This window comes from Canis lupus, chromosome 9, assembly GCF_048164855.1.
Source record: "Canis lupus baileyi chromosome 9, mCanLup2.hap1, whole genome shotgun sequence".
Classification (NCBI taxonomy): domain Eukaryota; kingdom Metazoa; phylum Chordata; class Mammalia; order Carnivora; family Canidae; genus Canis; species Canis lupus.
Window position 1 is genome coordinate 28,607,991 of NC_132846.1, and position 19,710 is coordinate 28,627,700.

Sequence of the window (19,710 nt, forward strand, 5' to 3'; positions counted from 1 at the left end):
CTAAGAAAGAAAAACAAGTAACAACAAGAACACCCAGGGTAACATTGGTCTTAGAACTCCTACTTCATGGAACAAAGTACAGAAAGCGAACTGAACTTGGTCCAGTCTCCAGCATGGTCCCTAAAGATCTCCACTTCTTGGTGTTCATACCTCTGTGTAGTTTCCTGTGTGAGGGTTAGTCTGTGTGACCAATAGAATAGAGCAGAAATGATGGGTGTGGCACTTCCAGGATTACCTTATAAAAAGCATTACAGCTTTTGTCATGATCTTTTGGGATCTCTATTTCTTTCTCTCCTATCACTCCCTGCCCTGTCCTGGGAAAAGGCCCAAGCAGTGAGGAGCTGAGGCCTCTGGTAGTCAGCCAGCAAGGAACAGAAGCCTCCTCCTCACGGTTACATGACTGGACTTGGAGGTGAATCCTCTAGTTCCAGTGAAGCCTTCAGATAAATGAAGTCCCAGCTGGTATGTGGACTGCAGCCTCATGAGACCCTTAGCCAGAACCACTCAGCTGAGCTGCATCTGAATTCCCCACCTACAGAAACTGTGAGACAACCAATGTTTGTTGTCTTAATTTGTTATACAGCAACATGTAACGAATACAGATCATGTTAAAATGTTTCTAATATTCAGGATATATATATTAAAAAATATATTCTACTAATTTAAAAGGGCTTTAATACTCCTGAAGATGATTAACCATCTTCATTATGTACGCTTAAAGTTAACTGCTCCTTTTCAACCATCACTCAATCAAAAAGAACTATAACCCTATTTGAGAAGATTACAAAGGTACAGATATATAGAAGAACCAAAATATAACTCTGTAATCATTTCCTTGGAAGCATGCAGGGAAAGAAACCTACGCCTATGCTCAGGGACACATCATAGTAAGGACATAGATACATGGAATAAACTCTCAAAACTCACCTTCCTATTAGTAGGAGGCTGTTCCTTTGGAAACTGTTCACACTCTCTCTTTAAGCTCAACTTCTCTTGCTCTGTGGGCTTCATAGTAGCTGATGGGTTTAGATGTTTCTGATGCTTGGGAGGAATAAGGCTGGATTCCAACTGACGGACCTAATAAGAACATATGTGAGAGGAAGAAATATTAATATAATCATCTGGCAAGAAAACAAAACACAACACAACACAACACAATGACCATAAGCAAAGTTTTTTTTTTTTTTCAGCACTTGGGTTTTGTTGTATTAAAAACTTCTTTTTTTTTTTTTTTTCAGTCAAGTCTGCCAATTCTGGAAGAAATGATCCTTCTAGGTAAATCTATTTTTACTCTGGTTGTGTCTAAAAATCCAACACTGTAAGGATCAGACAAAGAAAAGGGGGCCTCTGGATCTACCAAACTGCTAGAAGTCAATAGTGTGACTGTCCAGAAAACAGATGTAGTCCCAGGCACTTTCTCTCTGACATGAACATAACTTGAGTCAATGAGGTGATCAACTGAGTCAATGAGGTCCCATCAACTTTGTATTGGGACTGTTCACATCTGAAACAATGCACTGATCTCAACCAAGTTCCATGAGGGCAGCGACCATGTCTATCTCGTTCAACATTGTTCAACTGAGAGCAGAGTTTCTGGCACAGAGTATGTTCTAAATGACTCTCTATGGCTCTTCGGAGAGCTCTTCCTTCAAAGAGATGTTTAAGCATAGGTTAAACACAGTTGGTCAGCTACTTAGTAGAAGTAAAGAATATAAACATCAGTTTAGTGGCTGGAAAAAGTCATCCTTAGAGACCATTCTAACCTTGAAACGCAGAGTCTTTAAAAAGGGGTACCTTTTCTCTTATGAAGAGCTAGCCCAACAAGTTGTGAGTCTAATTTTGCTATTTTTGTACTACCAGTCTTGGCGGTTAATCTATTTGAATGAAGGATATATGATTAACATAATTTCCATGAGGCTATTTTGGAGAGGAGGGTTAAAATCACTGATTTTAATATAGAACTGATTATACAAAATGAAAAATATTGTCTAAATGTACCAGGATAAAATTATTTGCAAGTAAATGATAAATTATGTATTCTTATTTTAAAAAGATTATTCATTTATTTATTCATGAGAGACAGAGAGAGAGAGAAAGAGAAAGGCAGAGACACAGGCAGAGGGAGAAGCAGGCCCCACGCAGGGAGCCCAATGTGGGACCCGATCCCGGGTCTCCAGGATCACACCCCGGGCCAAAGGCAGCGCTAAACCGCCCAGCCATCCGGGCTTCCCTAATTATGTATTCTTAAAGCAAGTCTGTCATAGCAGAATACTCAAACCCACACCTTAGAAGCATTTCAATCATATCAAACATTCATTTTCATATCAAACTAAGTACTGTCAAACATTTGCTACCATGTGTGGCTTTTTAAGTCACCTTCTCCCGGGAGTGCGTGAGCTCTGCTTTGGTGTTCCGTACCACGGTATGGAGTTTCTCATTCTCTTGCCAAAGCAGCTGTTGTTCCTCCTTTACCAGATGATCCATCTTGTCCCAAGTCAGCCTTTGCTGCTGGTTATGGAATCCTGATGGATGGCTGACTATTTCTGGGGCCCAGTTCTTAAGAGTAAACTGAAGAGTTAAGCCTTGAAAACAAGCTGATTTCTGTTTTGAGTATATTTATTCAATGATGAGCCCCATCAAGTTTAACAGCAAAGAGAACTGTAGGGCAAGTCCCAATTCTATAGAGAACCCAAGTGCATAGAGTGCGGTGGCCTTAAAAATTGCTTCTTACTTATGGAGTTAATACTTTGGCCCCAGAGAACCATTCTTTTGGTTAAACAGAGGACACAAAGAGAACTTCAAACTCCATGGCTAACTTGAAAGCTTTCACAAGCTAAACTCTTTTCACATTTGCAATCAGATCCTTTCTTAGAATCCTAAGCACAAACTGTCCATGTAATTGAGGTCTGAACTCCAGAACATGCTTTTAGCTACCAAAGTGATTTTTTAGGGGGTCCTGGAAACTGCTTTAAAAAAGGGAACAAGTAGGTAAGGCTTTTGCTTTTAAAGCCAAAACATGAAAAAGAAAAGTTACAATCTCATTTTGAGAAAAATGTCAGCCCAGAAGTTAAAAATGGAAACAACTATTTTCCTTAAAAAAAAAATAAAATAAAAAGAAGGCACCTGGCTGGCTCAGTTGGTAAGAACATGCTGACTCTTAGACTCTTGGTCATGAGTTCAAGCCCCACATTGGGTGTGGAGCCCACTTAAAAAATATTATATATTACATATATATATATATATATCACCAAGATATAAAATAACTGGATTAAAATAACTGCCCTACTTTTATGGTAGGACAAAATCTTAATATCTCCACAAGGCTGACATCTGTAATTCCATTTCATTTATATACACATAGATGAAGCAGAATTGTGAAATATTAAAATGAGACAACAGACTTTATACAACATCGAAATATATGCTTTGTTACTATAAAATAACTCAGCATGGTCTTCTGTCTTACACAATACAAAAAAATAACCTTGTCACTACAGTTCCATTTATATGAAGTTCAGAAACAGGCATTCCTAACCTATGGTGGCAGAGGGTAGAGAAGCGGTTCCCTTGTGGTTATCAACTGGAGGGGGGACCAGAGAGACTGCTGGGTGCTGGAAATGTTCTATATTTTGAGCTAGGAGGTGTTTACGCAAATATAAACACATGCACATACACTGATAGGTATGTAAAATATACATACTGGCCTTTGAACAGCACAGGTTTGAATTGCATGCGTCCACTTGCACACAGATTTCTTTTTTTTTTTTACAGATTTCTTGATAAATACAGTACCATAAATGTATTTTATATTTTCTTTTCTCTAGCTTTATTGTAAGAATACAGTATACAACATATGTAATACACAGAATATGTGTTGACTGTTTATATTATTGGTAAGGCTTCCAGTCAACACTAGCCTTAGCTATTATACTTAAGTTTTGGGGGAGTCAGAAATTATATGTGGATTTCTGACTGCACAGGGAGCTGGGGATCCTAACTCCTACATTGTTCAAGGGTCAACTCTATATTTATGTCAATACATGTATGCATCTATAAAACTTAAGTTATAGTCTTAAAATCTGTGCACCTTACTGTATAAAATTATACCTCAATAAAAAAGAAATTACCTTGTCATCAGCATTCTGAAGTTGCTTATATAAAGACACCACTTCTTGTTTTAAAGCCTCCTTTTCCTGCTGAGTAACTCGAAGGTCAGATTTAATCAGCGACATTTGCAAGTTTACATTCTGCAGGGTGTCTTCTAAATTCTGGACCTGCATCATAAGAACAATCTTGCACTGTGATACAGATCCTCGTGGTCTTACCAAAGCATGCCCAGAAACAAATGAGCTAGGACAAGAGAATTCCAAAGTCCCTTCTGTTTCTATTTACTATATACAGCTCTTTTCAGTAGCTTAGTGGAAATCCCAGATATTATACTGTATTATAATCCCAGGATGTTATATTTAGGTCAATGATGAACTGTGTTCTATAACAAGGTATTGCTGATATAGTCATCTGGTATATTACCAAGTGGTATCTTATAGAACCAATGAGAACCAACTGGCAAGACAAAAGATGGCCTTACTGAATCTCGTAGAAATTGTGTTTTAGCCAGTGGCGTTGGTTAACAAAGGACCTCTTAGTTGAAAATCAAAATCCATAGTTGTTAGAACCCTACTCCATGCTAACATCTAATATCTATTTTAATTAAAAATAATTTAAATTTGTAAAAGCAATGTTGATAGAGATCTTTAACAGGGCATGAATCTGCCTTAGAAATCCTTTTTCTAGGGGTGCCTGGGTGGCTCAGTCGTTTAAGGTCTGCCTTCAGCTCAGGTCATGATCCCAGGATTCTGGGATCCAGTCCTGCATTGGGTTCCCCGCTCAGTGGGTAATCTGCTTCTCCCACTGCCCTCCCCTACCCCCGCTCATGATCTCTCTCCCTCTCTCTAATAGTAAAATCTTTTAAAAAAAAAATCCTTTTTCTTAATGAGAAACAAGCAGTCATTTCTACACCTTATGATCAGATAATCTCATAATTATAATAATGAGCTTTGAGGGAAGTGTTCAAATTATTTCATCACACTATAGCATGTGACAGATATGAGTCAAGTTGAATCATTCTGAGCCTTCCTGGGCCAAGTCCACCTAGAATATTCTTTCTATGGGGAGCTCTGTTGGAATATGTAAGAGAATATTAACTGCGCAGATGAAACAAGAATTGTCCACATACCTTTTCCTGTGAAGCCACTAGTTGGGACTTTAAAGTTTCACTCTGGTGTTCCCAAGACTTCTGTTCTTGCTTCATAGTAGCTATTCTGTGCTCTAAAAGACTTGATTTTGCCAACTGTTCCAGGAAAAGAAAAGAGGTAACAAGGGCATATTTGCATCTAGCCTCAATTTATATACTTCTGCATATGCTGAGAAGATCAAGCACCATCTATTTACATGGTGGAGCAGGGCAAGGTGAAAGAAAGGTGTTTTCCTGATTCCCTTTCTAACTTTAACTTTGAAGAGTCTCCTTTTTGGGGGGCAATTTCCATTTTTCTCTCTCCCTGCCTCATTGTGGGTGAGAAATGGTTGGAAGGCAATTAGAATTTTCAAGGAGCCCCTGGGAGGCTCAGCCAGTTGGATATCTGACTCTTGATTTCAGCTCAGGGTTATGAGATTGAGCCCCACGTTGGGCTCTGGGCTGGGCACAGAGCCTGCTTAGGATTCTCTTTTTCCCTCTCCCCTCCCCATACCTCCCCCTCCAGTCTCGAGAGTGTACCATAATAGGAAAATATGGAATGCCTATTAGGGCAGGTGGGACAAAAGCAGTATTTTTGGGGTTTGCTAGGGAAAATACAATAGAAAAAAAGTGTCAGTGTAATAGATCTCAGATTATTAAATGCAACAATATTTCTATCATATGTTAATAGTGATATATTTAAATAACATACATTAAGGAGCATCTGGGTGGCTCAGTCGGTTAAGGGTCTGACTCTTGATTTCGGCTAAGGTCCTGATCTCAGGGTCGTGAGACTGAGCCCCAGGTTGGGCATGGAGCCTGTTTAAGATTCTCTCTGGCCCCCTCTCCCTCCGTCCCCCGCCTCTACTTGTGCTCAAAATAATAAATAAATAACAAACAAATACACAGACATTTCAATAATACATATTAAGTAGCATGGTTATATATTAAAATAAGATAAACTATATATATAATAATTATTAACCAATGTAGACTCCTATCAAAATCATGACCTCAGGAATTCTGAGGTCACATAATGGCAGCCGAACTGCTGCTCTCGGAGACCTTGGAACAATTAGGGTGAAGTAAGAGGCCCATGTGCCACTGTCCAGAGAAATGCTCATTATGGTATATACTGTACAATAGTGGTAAAAAGTCTTATGTTTACTACCTTATCCACACAGCTTTTTAATTCTTCACTCAGAGCTTCCTTTTCTTTCAGCAGTTTTTCATTGTAGCTTAGAACACTAGAAAGTTTTTGCTGGAAGTCAGTGAGATCAGGACATCTGTGCAGCTGTAAGAGATAAACAATCCCATCATATCTCATGGCTGTACTTATAAAGAGGTATTTATAAACAGGGCATTTTCGTGGCTGCTGCTATTTCCCTATCTGCATGGATATTTCAGGGGACATATAAACTCTAGGGAATTAAATTTAACAAAATGTTCCCTGCTAGATTCTCTCCAATCTCTAATGACTGCCAAAATATCTGCCCAAATAGATTCACACAGATAGACACCATTACATAGTGGTCCTGGCTTTCCGTTTTTACCTTCAGGGTAAAATACTGCCATTCTGTTACCAGTATAACGTGTGTATGTCTATAGCACAATACATTTTCCTCACACTTTTTTAACTAGAAAAAAAATCTTTTTCAGAAGTCTCAGTCTAGACTATAGAATCAGTGAACCAAGTACAGCGCATCAAAGGGCAAGTTTTAAAGCTAAAACAATGAGCATTTTCCCTTTGGAAGAGGCCAAAACTGCCTTGCTTAGTAAAATGTTAATGGTGGACACACTGGCTTCCTCCTCTGTACTGGAGTCAAGACAAACCAGACCGTTCCTTTTCTGTTTCAGTATCAGCCTTACTAGGATTGATGCTTTTGGTCAGATAATTCTTTGTTTTGGGGGCTGTGCTGTGCACTGGAGGATGGTTAGCAGCCTCTCTGGTTTTACCTATCAGATGCCTGTAGCACTCCTCTCCCCACACACCAGTTGTGAAAACCAAATATGGCCCTAGACATGGCTAAATGTCCCTGGGTGGAGGAGTAATTTGCATCTCTCCACAAATACTGCCTTAAAGAGACTGATGATTTCTTATACTTCTTTCCCAGAGTTCATACATTTTAAATTTCCCTCTGTTTCACCTGGCTTTCACGTTTTCAATTCTTTATTATTCATGATGATTTTATGGCCATCATTTTACTTCACACTGTAAGTTCTTACACATTTAGCTTTAGGAATGACAAAATAGACTTTAAGGGTGGAATCTTGTCTTCAACTGACAACAAATCCAGCATACCTTACAAATCTAAAGTCAGAAGGACATAGGAAAATGTATTTTAAAGTAGCTAGGCATTGGTTTATGAAAGGACCGGTCTCCTTTGCTAGCTACCTTGCTTTCTCGCCCCCAGACCCTCATAAAACTTGGTACCGTTTTGAGTGTACAGACTGGCACGAGAGTTCTGCTGATGCTACTTGTATTTCTTTTCTGTGCAACAGAGAATTTCTCATTCAAAAAATACTTTTACTTGTATTAGGTCCTACAGAGTGGCACATACTTCCTAGGCCCAAGCTGTACAGCAGCAACAATGGGCTGGAAACTGTCCTACTGTTGTGATCCAAGAGAATCCAGGTGCCACGAAACAACTTCTACCAAAGGCAGAAAGGGCTCATCATTTTTCCACTTCACTATTTATACCAACGCCTCTGTAAAAAATATACAATAAAAATGTGCTGAATGATGTCCTCCTCATGCTATTTTACTCCCCGATCCACTCCATTTCTTCTGATCTTTAGCTTAGTGAAGTCACAAAACACGCATTTCCCATGCTATGGATTTGGAGCCCATCATTAACATCTTAAAGACGGAACAACAGATTTTCAAAAGGTAAAGGAGATAAGTATGCCCATGGTAACAAGGATGAACTTGGTCATAACAGTTTTAGAATACTTGTGCACTATAGAAAGGCCCTTTTAATTTCTGGAATGTTTATCATGGCAGACAGCTTCTGTTATGGCGGAACAAATGAACCTTGCATAGCAGCACCTGACTTGAAAGGGTTCTTATAAAGCTCCTTATCAGTTACCAAACTAGGTATTAGGAGAGATACAAATTCCCTGGAAGTATTACAATCCTATTAGGAAATCAAGACTCATAGGAGTCAACAGATCAACACCAACATAAAATTCCGTGGCAGAGACTCAATATTTCAGCATTCAGAGGATGCCATTATGCTCATAAGCTGAACAGACACAAGTGAGAGAGTTTTATAATCTAAGGATGTCATAGTATCAAAGTAAATCTATGGTGAAGCAAATTAAAAAAGCAGAATCCTGATTTATAAATCAGGAGTGCTCAAAGTTTGTTCAGAATAAAGAATTTAAAAAAGGACAACATTCAGGATATAGCTTTAAGGTGAACCCTCTTATATTTAAAATCAAGTCTTTGTTTCAAACTTTGAAATAGGTTTCTTAAAGCCAAATTGCTAAGTGAGACTGCATCCCTGATAATGTTCTAGAATTTACTCTTTTGCCCAGGAGAGATGCCTCAAACTTTCTATAAGAATAAAGGGAAAGAGGGACGAGCTTCACCTATGTCTCACAAATCTAGATGAATAGTTACTAAAGTTACGAACAAGAGAGTCACTCTCTTTTAGATAAACTTATATTGCTTTATCACCTGGCCAGAAGAGAGCAGAACAACAAATTTCTAAATTGAAGTGGTTGTGATTGATTTCTAGTAACAGAATTCCAGTCTACAACATATGTAAGTTACACAACTAGAACAGCATTCAGAGAATTAGCACTAGGAGCCCTTTCTTATAAGTGGGCTCATTCTGCAAACCCTCAGTTTTACTAAGCAGGTTGACAGGACTCTATATAAAAGATATTTGGTGGCTAGAAAACCAGACCATCAGGTGCCATATTGTTCTAGGAGTTTCCCCGCTGCCACCCACTCCAAGCAGCACAGTCTTACTTGTTTCATTTTCTCCAGCTCATCTTTGAGAAGGAGGTTTTCCTGTTCCACCATATGAGTCTGTATTTTAACTTCAGAGAGCTCTGCCTCCAGAGAAGACACTAAAGCTGAGGACTAAGAGGAAAAATTAGAAAGTCAAGTAAGGGACATCTTCCTGTAGCTTGGGGAAATTTACTAGGTTTGCAAAAGGCAGAGGTCAGGAAACCCTAGCCCAAATTCAGGGACACACTTTTTTTAAATTTAAATTTAATTAATTAACATATAATGTATTATTGGTTTCCAAGGTAGAGGTCAGTGATTCTCAGTCTTAACAGCCAGTGCTCACCACATCATGTGCCCTTCTTAATGCCCATCACTCAGTTACTCCCCTAACTCCCTCCCCTCCTGCCATCCCCAGTTCGTTTCCTGATTAAGAGTCTCTTATGGTTTGTCTCCCTCTCTGATTTCATCTTTTCTTTTTTTCCTTTCTTTTATGAACATTATCCTCAGTCAAAACTATCTTTTGAAAGATCGTGCACCTAAACGGTATGAACGTGATTTCTCACGTAGGTTTTGCAGGTTTGTCCACTGCAAAGCTACCTTCTCCCGGGGGAGATAGCTTGAGACAACAAAGATCGTGTTTCTCTTGAAACTCCTGTTGGTTTACTTCAGTGGATTTTTGCCTATAACAGTTATTAACTCTCGTGTTTGCCTAATGATGACTTTCTATTTCCTTCTTTCTTTCTACATTTATTAACTGGAATTTTGCCGTGAAGAAGAACTGTTATTTCTCCCTCATTTATTTAACTTTTAATATCAGGATGTACCCATACAAATTTATATTTATTTTATGCTATACTAGAATTACTTATTTTGTTGATCAAACCATTCCAGCTGTTAACCAAACCATTAGAAGCTCCTTCAGGTGGGGCTCTGTGTCCTTTTAATATGCCCTCTTTTTTTAAACACTTTTTTCTTTCTGATACCATGAGGTGTTCCAGGCACATCCTGCATTTTCCCTGCTCCTGCCCTGGAATCAATCATTTTCCAAGGAGCCCTGATTTCTTCTATAGAAGAATGGTGTTTAGACCCCAAGATCTGGGCACTCTATCTATATTCAAATACCTAAAGCTTTGTCTCAAGCTGTACACATATTAAGAAATGTGAGTTTATACTAATGCCTCAAATTCCAGCCTAACACCATAGGGTTCATTTTAATTTCCCCATTTTCTTACTTGGAGCTTCCTTCTCCAACAGTGAGAGACTCAGTTCTGTTACCTATAATCCACCTAGTTATTTATTCAATTCTAACATACACAGTTTTGGAATTACTAATTTCTCCCCCATGACAAACACATTTACTGACTAGATTATTACAGCATTTGTGTACACATCTTTCTATCTTTATCTACAGTATGAAGTCAGATGATAATTTCCAAATTACTTAATTATTTTCTTCCCCATTGTAATTATGTTACCCATTTATAATATGGTTAGGTTCATTTCTTAGTGTTTGTATTCCTTGTTGGTATCCCCTGCCATCTTGATTGATTTTAATTGTGCATTTATTTTGGGGTATGTGAAGAGCTTGTAAAACATTGCTTGATTCTAAGAGCCAGAGCTATGTGAAAAGATATACTCAGGGTAATGGTACTCCTTTCCCTCACTCCTTTGACAACATTCCTATTGCTCTCTTCCATCCCTTTCCCGCCCATTCTCTACAGGTGACCGAATCTTTAGTTTCTGGTTTATCATTCTTGTGTTTCTCTCACACAAATGAGCAAGTATATGTGTATTTTTCAACGTCCCTTTCTCTCTTACATGAACAGAGGCACTCGGTACTTTTTCGTGCTCTTCTTTTTCACTTAACATTATGTCCTAGAAATAATTTCATATCCATAGAGGTCTTTCTCTCTCTGTTTCCCTCTCTCCCTTCTTTCCTTCCTTTTATAGCTACATATAGTACTTTAAGGTGTCACTGTATCCATCATATTTATCCAACCACTCTCCTATGTATGAACATCTAGGTTGTTTCCAAGCTCTGTACATATGAATACTCACATTGTTGGAAGTGTACCTTTAGGGTAAATCCCTAGAAAGAGGATTTTGGGGACAAATGGTAAGCTCATATGTAATTTTGTCAAGTAGTGGCAAATTTCCTTCCAGAAGGATAATGCCATTTTACACCCCCACCAGCAATGTATAAAAGTACCTGCTTCCCCAAAGTGTTGCCAATAGAAAGTCCTATTTTTAAATTGCTTCCAATTACATAGGTGAGAAAAGATTTATCAGCATTTTTTTAATTTACAGTTTTCTAATTATGAGTGATCTGGGGCATTTTTTAAAAAGATTTTATTTATTTATTTGGCTGAGAGAGAAAAAGAGAGAGAAAACTTGAGCAGGAGGTGGAGCAGAGGGAGAGGGAGAAGCAGATTCCCTGCTGAGCAGGGAACCCGACACAGGGCTGGATCCCAGGACCCTGAGAGCATGACCCGAGCTGAAGGCAGACGCTTAACCAAGTGAGCCACCCAGGCACCCTGATTTCGGGTATTTACCATGGGCTTGAGGGCTATTTTTATCTCTCTCTCTCTCTTTTTTTTGGTGAATTATTTATTCATGTTTTTTCTCAGTTTGCAATCGGATTTTGGTCCTAAGTCCATGAATTTTTAAGAGCTTTTTACATAGTAAACATATTAGCCCTACTCTCTGTGGTATGTGATATAAATATTTTTCTCCTAGTTTGTGAATTGTCTTTTGACTTAGTTTATGGTATTTTTTGCCATGAAAATTTTTTCTTAATAATTTTCTTTTTTTTTTTTTTGGTCTCTGGTTTATGAGTCATAGTTGGATGGCTTTTCTCTACACTAAGGTCAGACAAACTCATCCATGTTTTCTTCTAGTACTTACCTAGTTTTGTTTCTGATATTTAGACTCCTATTCCAATTTGAGTTTATCCTTACATACTGTATAAGGTATGGATCTAATTTTATTTGTTCCCAAATGTCCACGGAGTTGTCCAGGAACCACTTATTTAAAAATATATATATTCATCTTTACCCCACTGATTTGAGAAGGTACCTTTGTTATATACTAAGTTTCCATCTCCACTGGAGTCCAATTCAATACTTTCTATTTGCCTGTTCATCTGCTGGTACCAAACTGTTTTAATTATTAAGACTTTATACATAAATTTAATACCAGTGTTGTTTTATTTCTTGGGATTTCCTCCCAGAAGACTGTAGGGTGGCCATACTCCATACCTGCGCTTTGCATTGTTCCAGTTCTTCTTTCAGATTAGACTTTTCTTGTTTCCATTCCTCAAATGTACTGTGTCCTGGCTCTTCATCCTTCTGGCATAGCATTTCTGCCAGACGTTCATTAAGTTCTTGCAGTTCTTTCTCATTTTGAGAGTTCTTTTGGCTAAGTTCTATATTTTCCAAATCCAACTGTTGGTTTTTGGTTTTTAATTCTGAAATCTAATTAAATTGAAATGAATTTTAAAAACTAGTTACCCGGCTTGTAGGAGAAAACAGATATAGAAAGTACCTGGTTCTTCCCTCTATGTAGATAAAGATTTATATGTATATACGTACACACACACCCTTAATAATAGAAATAATACAGTGCTCATTATTACATATTCAATCAGCTGGGAAGTGTATGAAGAAGTGACAGATCCTCAGTTCAGTCTCACTCCACTGTTCACAGCTGGGTATGTATCTTTCCAGACTGTTTTCTATGTATATACAAAGCTCGTATGCACATAGATGTTTTTCTCTTTATAACAAAAATTTGAATCATTTCAGATGTTTGGACAGCCTGCTTTTTCCCCTTATAGCAACTTACAGACTTTTATCTTTCTAACTCAGTCCATTCAAAACCACCACATGCTGTTTTTAAGTGGCTATAGTATATTCTATGTGTCAAGACATTCCATTCCCACATTGACAGATGTATAGGTTTGTTACCATTCTTTTTATTATGAAGATACAGAACAATCTTTTGAAAAATTCATTTACACATGGTAGCATTTTGTATTTAGGATCATTTTCTTAGAAGTAAGGCTGCTGGTTTAGAAGGTCTGCGTACACATTACTATTTTTGTTTTAAGATTTAATTTATTTATTCATGAGACACAGAGCGAGATTGAGACAGAGGCAGAGGCAGAGGGAGAAGCAGGCTCCCCGCAAGGACCCCAGGACCACGCTCTGATGCTCTGAGCTGATGGAGGATGCTCAACCGCTGAGCCGCCCAGGCGGCCCATGAGCCACTCAGGTGCCCCCACATTACTGTTTTGATAGGTATCTCCAAAGTACCTTCCTCATATTGTTGCCAACTTATAGTCCTATCAAGAATGAATGAGTACATTCATTTCCTCACACCTTTTAAAAGTCTAGATGCTATGTTTAATTTTTGCTAATCTGAAAGATGAAAAAAAAGAAAATTAATTTGTACTTCCCTAATAAGGTTATCTTTTTATATGTTGTATTTTTTCCCTTTACTTGACTCCTCAAATCAATTATCTGCTTTCAACTGGGTTTTGCCATTTATTTGTAAGAGTACAGAATATATTTTGGATCTTAAGACCTTGTCTGTTTCAAGTTCTGAAAAATGCTCTTTTCCCAGGATATCCTTGTCTTTTGGCTGTTTCAGACAGATTTTTTTTTTTTTTAAGATTTTATTTATTTGAGGAAAGGGGAGCACACAAGCAGGGGTAGATGCAGAAGGTAAGGGAGAAGCAGACTCCCCACTGAGCTGGGAGCCTGATGCAGGGCGAGATCCCAGGACGCTGGGACCATGAGCCCAGCTGAAGACAGCTACCTAACGAACTGAGCCACCTAGGCACCCTTGTTTCAGACAGATTCTTAAATGGCCTTCGCTTGCACAACTGCATGTTGTGAGATTACACAAATTGGGCACTGAATGGCTCAAGCTAACTGAATACGTTGTAATTCTATGAAAAGATATAGTGATTAACTATTACTCTATATCTGAACTTAGCTTTCTGGTTTCAATCATGGTGATTAAAGAGGAACAAGATAACATTAATTGCAAGAATGTGAGGGATAGAGCTAGTATCTCAGAGATATGGTTTTAGAGGTATCATCTCCCCATTCCCACTGATTATAAAGCTTGTATTAAGCACTCAGAATCTAGAAATAATTTGTAGATTATTATATTCACCAAAAAAACAGAAACCTAGTTTAGAGTCAGCAGGGATGAGTTTCCATTCTGAAACTCAGGATTTACAACTTTACCATCATTAGCTACATGTTAATGCAGTAGCATGTCCTATAAATTTATAAATAACAAATAAAGACAATTTCAGAATCAAAAAACACGGGGAAATACTAAGTATCTCCTCCTTACCTGTTTCTTTAAATTTTCAGCCATCTTCTGAACTGCCGCTTTTTCCTGTTTTACAGTTTCTATTTTTTGCCTAAAAGGACAGTGAAAATAGAACCTAAGAGTTAGGCTTTAAAAGTGGGAGCAAAACAGTTTTAGTCCTCACAAAAATGCCTTAAGAAAATTTAAGTATATGTCTTACCACATTTCTTCCTGAGATCCATTTAATTTCCCTAATTTCAGGTTAGAAATGCTATCTTCTTCATTTAAAGTAGTAATTTCATTTCTTAAAATAGAATTTTCTTCTTGAAGCTTCTCAGATTCATATCTGAATTACAGAGATAAAAAAATAGTTATAATAAGGCAGTCATCTGGCATCTTTGGAAAATGCTTTCTAGTAATTTCCAATAAAACAAGTATTCCATGCCAGTTAAAAAGAGAAGTCTAAATTAGTAGACTCTTAGTAATGGAAGTCGAGCTATGACATATTGACTCATTTCTTTTGGGAAGTTAAGAATTTCACTAAAAGACGTTAGGGAAGTGTGGCTAAAACACTTGAGCATGGAGACAGGAATTGAGACTCTGCCCACCATGGTTGCTAATTTTCTCAGTGGCAAGCATACTGCTTTGAGCAAGTAACTTCATTTATCTCAGTCTCAAGTCTTACTGGCTCTGAATAGGCATAAGCCATCTTACTAAGCTGTATTTAGCTTTAGTTACATGCCTCAGGGTACCTAGGGAAAGAAAGTTCCCTTCATAAATAAAAGACCACACTGAAATATGTACACTCATGTTTACTTTGTGATTTTTCCCCCAACTCATTATATCCTGATTTTTAGAACTAAAAATGGTCCGAAGAGGAAAAACTACATCCAGAATTAAATTTTCATATCATTAAGATAATTCAGAAACATGTAATATAAGTTTTTTAAACCAAGTTTGTTAAGACTATTGCAATCATGTTGTATAAAGTCAAGTGAGCAATGGTTCAGATTGGTTTCATTTTTGTTTTTATTTCGAGCACAATGATTAGAATCTGATCGCTCTTCAATAAAATGATACATTCTAAGATAAACTTCCATTGTTTAAAGAATACCAGCATGTCCTTCAAGTGATATAAGTGAAAAACTATAAGCCACAAAAAGCATGCTTCCTATATTAGTATGAGTTCTTATCTACTAAGTGAGTTAATAAACAAAAGGCATACTTATAGAACACGTTCTACCAAATGAGGAAAATAACTAACATTTAGCAAAAACAAAATAAAAAAACTATCCATCCAAAGAAAATGCTAGAAGAGAGTTAAAGACTTGAAGTACATTAATGATGCACGTGGTTAAACAGCAAACACTCTCCATTATGCCACCCCAAATGAACGACACTTATTTCCTATAGAGGAAGGGAATGCCTCCTAGGCCAGGTTATTCTATTTGTTAATACGACACAGAAGCAGGAGAAAGTCTATGGTAGTGCTCCCTTCTTGAAGACTAACAGGTTAGTTTCTCTAGGCATAGCAAGCAGTGGAAGTTAGATGTTGTGAGGTGCTGTTGGGATTCCGTGAAGTTTACAAGGTGTATACGTTACCTCAGAAGTTCAACTTTTTGTTGCATCTCACTGCACGTGATTTGCAAGTCATGCATCATTGCCTTCAGTTCTTCCTCGTTTTCTCCTTGAGAAGGAACATCTTTTTGCCTAACTAAAGCAGCAACCCTCTCCCTCAACTTCCTAGTCAGCTCTTGCAGCTTTTTTTTCTCCAGTTCTAACTCTGCGATGGTGGCCCCATGTGGAAGATGTCTGTCTTGAAGGCCTAGGAGAGCAGTGTCTTCCTCCAGTATAACCTGGTTCTGTACCTTGGGCTTTTCTCCATGGGTTCGGATTGTTCTGTGTAGCCAGGCAATTTCACTTGCTTGTACTCTTTCCAGGAGCTGTGTGTTCTCCTGCTCGAGGTACTGCTCTTCTATAAGATGATGTACGTTCATCACCTCTGGCACATGCTCATCCAGTGTCTGCTGTAGTCCAAGCACCTTTCCCTCAGGCTGGACTTCCAGCTTCCCTAAGTGGGCTTCCCACAAGGAGAAGCAGTCACACTGTAGCACTGCTCTTTCCCGAAGCTTCTCCATCTTGCCTTGAAGTCTCAAAACCAGAACGTGCAGCTCCTCATTTTCTCTTCTGACCTCATCATAACTCTTTTCCAGGCTGAGGAATGTTTCCGTCACCTCTTCCACTTTCTTTAGTTCATCCTGCAGTTTGAACACTTGGGAAGTGAGCTCCTGGTTACTTTCTAGTGCTTCATCGTAGCGCATCTCCATCACCCGCAGCTCTTCCTGGAGACAGTCATTCTCCCTGCTGGCATCTTCATATAACAATTTATACTTGGGGGAGGCCTCAGGGATCCTCTCAAGCATCTTCAGTTTCTTTTTCAGCACAGAAACATCAAAGAGTAGGTCCTGTTTCTTTTCAGAAGCTCGACTGCAATCTGCACGTAAGATCATTAGCTGTTCCCGAAGCTGACAAATCTGATTCTTCAGGTCCCAGCTCTCAGTCCTGGTCTCTTCACTATTTTCGAGCTCGGAAAAACTCTCTATTGATGCTTCAGATGCCTCCATTTTGACCTCCTGTCTCTGAGCAGAGCTCGTCCCTGTACTTCCCAGATCTCGTGCCTCGTCGTCTTGTAGGTCACTTAGGACGCATGGCGTGCTTCCACCTTCTGCTTGCTTCATTTGATTTTGTAGTAAAAAGGGCTCTGTTTGTTCTGCAGAATTTCCAAATAATCCGGAAGCTGGCTCATCTAGACAAGACGACATTACCGACCCTGGCTCTAATTTTTGCAGTTTCTGTTGCAGTCTTGAAATTTCCGTGGCCATTTTCACGTTTTCTTTCACAGCTCGCTCATGAGCTCTCTGCAGGCTTAAGAGGACATCTCCATTCTCTTCCAACAACTGCTCTCCTTGCTGAACCAGGGACATGGCTCCACTTCCTTCTGCCTCCTCCCCTGCCACTGCCTGGCAGCCACTCTCTCTCCTGGAGAGAGAAGCCACCACCTGCTGCATTTCCTTAATTTTGTTCTGAAGCCAGGAGATTTCTGTGCTCATCTCAGCCCTCTCCTGATCCGCTTTCTCACAGGTCACTTTGTGGACACTCTCCATGGCCTGAAGTTTGGCCAGCATTTCCTGCCTCTCCCGGTCACGTTCCATTTCTAGCTTCTCAAGCTGCTGGCTGGCCAGCTCCTCGGAGGCCCCTGCCTGGCACAGGCCCTGTTCGGAGTCCTCCACCTCCCTTTCATGACTGCCCTTCAGCTGAAGTATGTGGTCGGAGAGTAGGCTTTGTTGACTTCTGGACACGTTTCTTAGATCTTCCAGGTCTTTGAGTAGCTGCTCCCTTTCAACAACCATACTATTCAGATGTTCCTTGTATGTTTTCTCCAGCATCTCTCTCTCCTGGGCCAGGACCAGAGAAGTTGCTTTCTCTCTCTGCAGAGTCTCCTTAAGCTGCTCCTGGGCTTCCATGCACTCCTGGGTGAGCTCATCCTTCTCAAACTCCCACTGGGATCTTTCCTCAAGCTGCTGCTCCAGGAGCTGCTTCAGCTCTTGGTGGTAGTGGCTCTCGAGGCTTCGCAGGGTGTTTTCACAGCGCTCAGTGACTTTCTGACAATCAGCCTGAAACTGTGCTTCTATCTGAGAGGTTCTTCTAGTACACTCAGTTTCCATTTTTTCCCTAAATGTAGTCAACACACAGCATTACTGAAACTGCCACCAACTCCAGAAGCAAACAAAAAACATTTTCCCATGCATAGAAGAAGCTGACAGGCAAACAATTTAAATGCTCTCTGAAAATGGTCTTCACTTATTCCTATGTAATGAATTTCATACAGAGACAGGATCTCATTTCTGAGAGCTAAGACCGGCAGCCATAATTAATTTAAAAGACTTACCTCTTTCTGCATTTAGAGGGAAAAGTTAGAAACCAACTTCTTTGGCATTCTCCTGAATGTATTTGTTTATGGAAAATGTAAACTGCTGTTTCACGTTAATGATCAAATGCATCTTAACCTAATCCCTAACTTGGGAAATATATACAATTCCTTCTTTTTACTTAAGTATACATTGGAGGACAGTAGTCCTATAAACCGTATCTATTAACTTATTCATTATATGTTTCCTTCTTATTTAATAAAGCAGCACCCAGTTAATCAGAGAATGAAGCATCAAAGCCCTCAAATGTACCTTAGATTTCCTGTGAAGAAGGTAAGCACAAAGCGGCATAATTTGGGGAGCAATAGAACTTAACCCAGAATTTAGTTTACAAATAGCGTTTCTTAGCACACAATAATTATTCTCATCCGGAACATGAAAGGATGCTTGCTGATACAAGAAGTATGGTCTTTGAAAGAAACAGAATAGTTCCAATAACCCCAGGACAGACTTAGGTCTAAACAATGGCAAAAGGGGTTGAGAAACTAACGAGTCTAGTCAAAGTCTCTTTAACTGGCTGGAACTTCTGGCGCCACCAAGGGACAGTGCCCAGGTTTTCTCCATTTCCCCCATCTCTTACCTTCCCTCTTGAAGTTCCCTTTGGTGTTTTTCCAAGAGCTCTTTTCGCAACTCCTCTTTTTCCAGACTGTGCTTCTCCATCAGGCTTTTCAGCTGCTCCTGGTGACACTGCTCTAGTTCCTGAGTCAAGCCTCTCACCTTCTCTTCTGTCCAGGCGCCATTTTGAATGAGTCCCTCTCTCTCTTGGTTAAAGCTCTCCTCGGCCTGCTCCAGGCTAGCCTTGAGTTTCAACTCATATTCCAGCTTCAGTTTCTCCTGCAGGTGAGTCTTTTCCTCATCCCACTTCCTTTGCAGTTGCTTTTTCTCATCCTCGTGTCTGCAGATAGTTGTACGTTGTGCCTCCTTGAGCACCACTGCCTGGCCCTGAAGTTCTGCAATTTCATTTTTAAGGTCACTTATTTGTTTTTCCAAGACATGCACTTCATTCTCATACTTTTGCTTCATGTTCTCTTGCTCCTTTTCACAGGTGACCTTGGTTTCATCTAGCTGCTTTTCATAATGGTGCACCTAAAGTCAGAAAATGAAACCACCACAAGGTTATTCAACTCCAGGCCGTGGAGAGGTTACTGGGGCTGTAACTACTTTTTCCTATGAGACATTCCTCAGTTTTCCCATTGTAACAA

General features: G+C 39.2%; 1 protein-coding gene across 19 annotated transcripts in view; it reads right to left on the minus strand.

Annotated features, from left to right (window-relative positions):
* Positions 1–19,710, minus strand: part of NIN (ninein) — a 104,568-nt gene that overhangs the window by 15,838 nt on the left and 69,020 nt on the right. For 13 of the 19 annotated variants that reach the window (XR_012036599.1, XR_012036597.1, XR_012036595.1 and 10 more), the window contains 11 exons: positions 19,089–19,594; positions 16,122–18,251; positions 14,740–14,865; positions 14,562–14,631; positions 12,452–12,667; positions 9,213–9,326; positions 6,405–6,527; positions 5,237–5,350; positions 4,128–4,274; positions 2,377–2,568; positions 928–1,077 (listed from right to left, as the gene is read on the minus strand). Coding sequence is in view for 12 of the 19 variants with exons in the window: in XM_072838515.1 (XP_072694616.1) it covers positions 928–1,077; positions 2,377–2,568; positions 4,128–4,274; positions 5,237–5,350; positions 6,405–6,527; positions 9,213–9,326; positions 12,452–12,667; positions 14,562–14,631; positions 14,740–14,865; positions 16,122–18,251; positions 19,089–19,594 (3,888 nt within the window). In the remaining 7 variants the exon portion in view is untranslated. The remainder of the gene's footprint in view (positions 1–927; positions 1,078–2,376; positions 2,569–4,127; positions 4,275–5,236; positions 5,351–6,404; positions 6,528–9,212; positions 9,327–12,451; positions 12,668–14,561; positions 14,632–14,739; positions 14,866–16,121; positions 18,252–19,088; positions 19,595–19,710) is intronic. The other 6 variants (XR_012036600.1, XM_072838509.1, XM_072838508.1 and 3 more) reach the window with 2 other exon arrangements.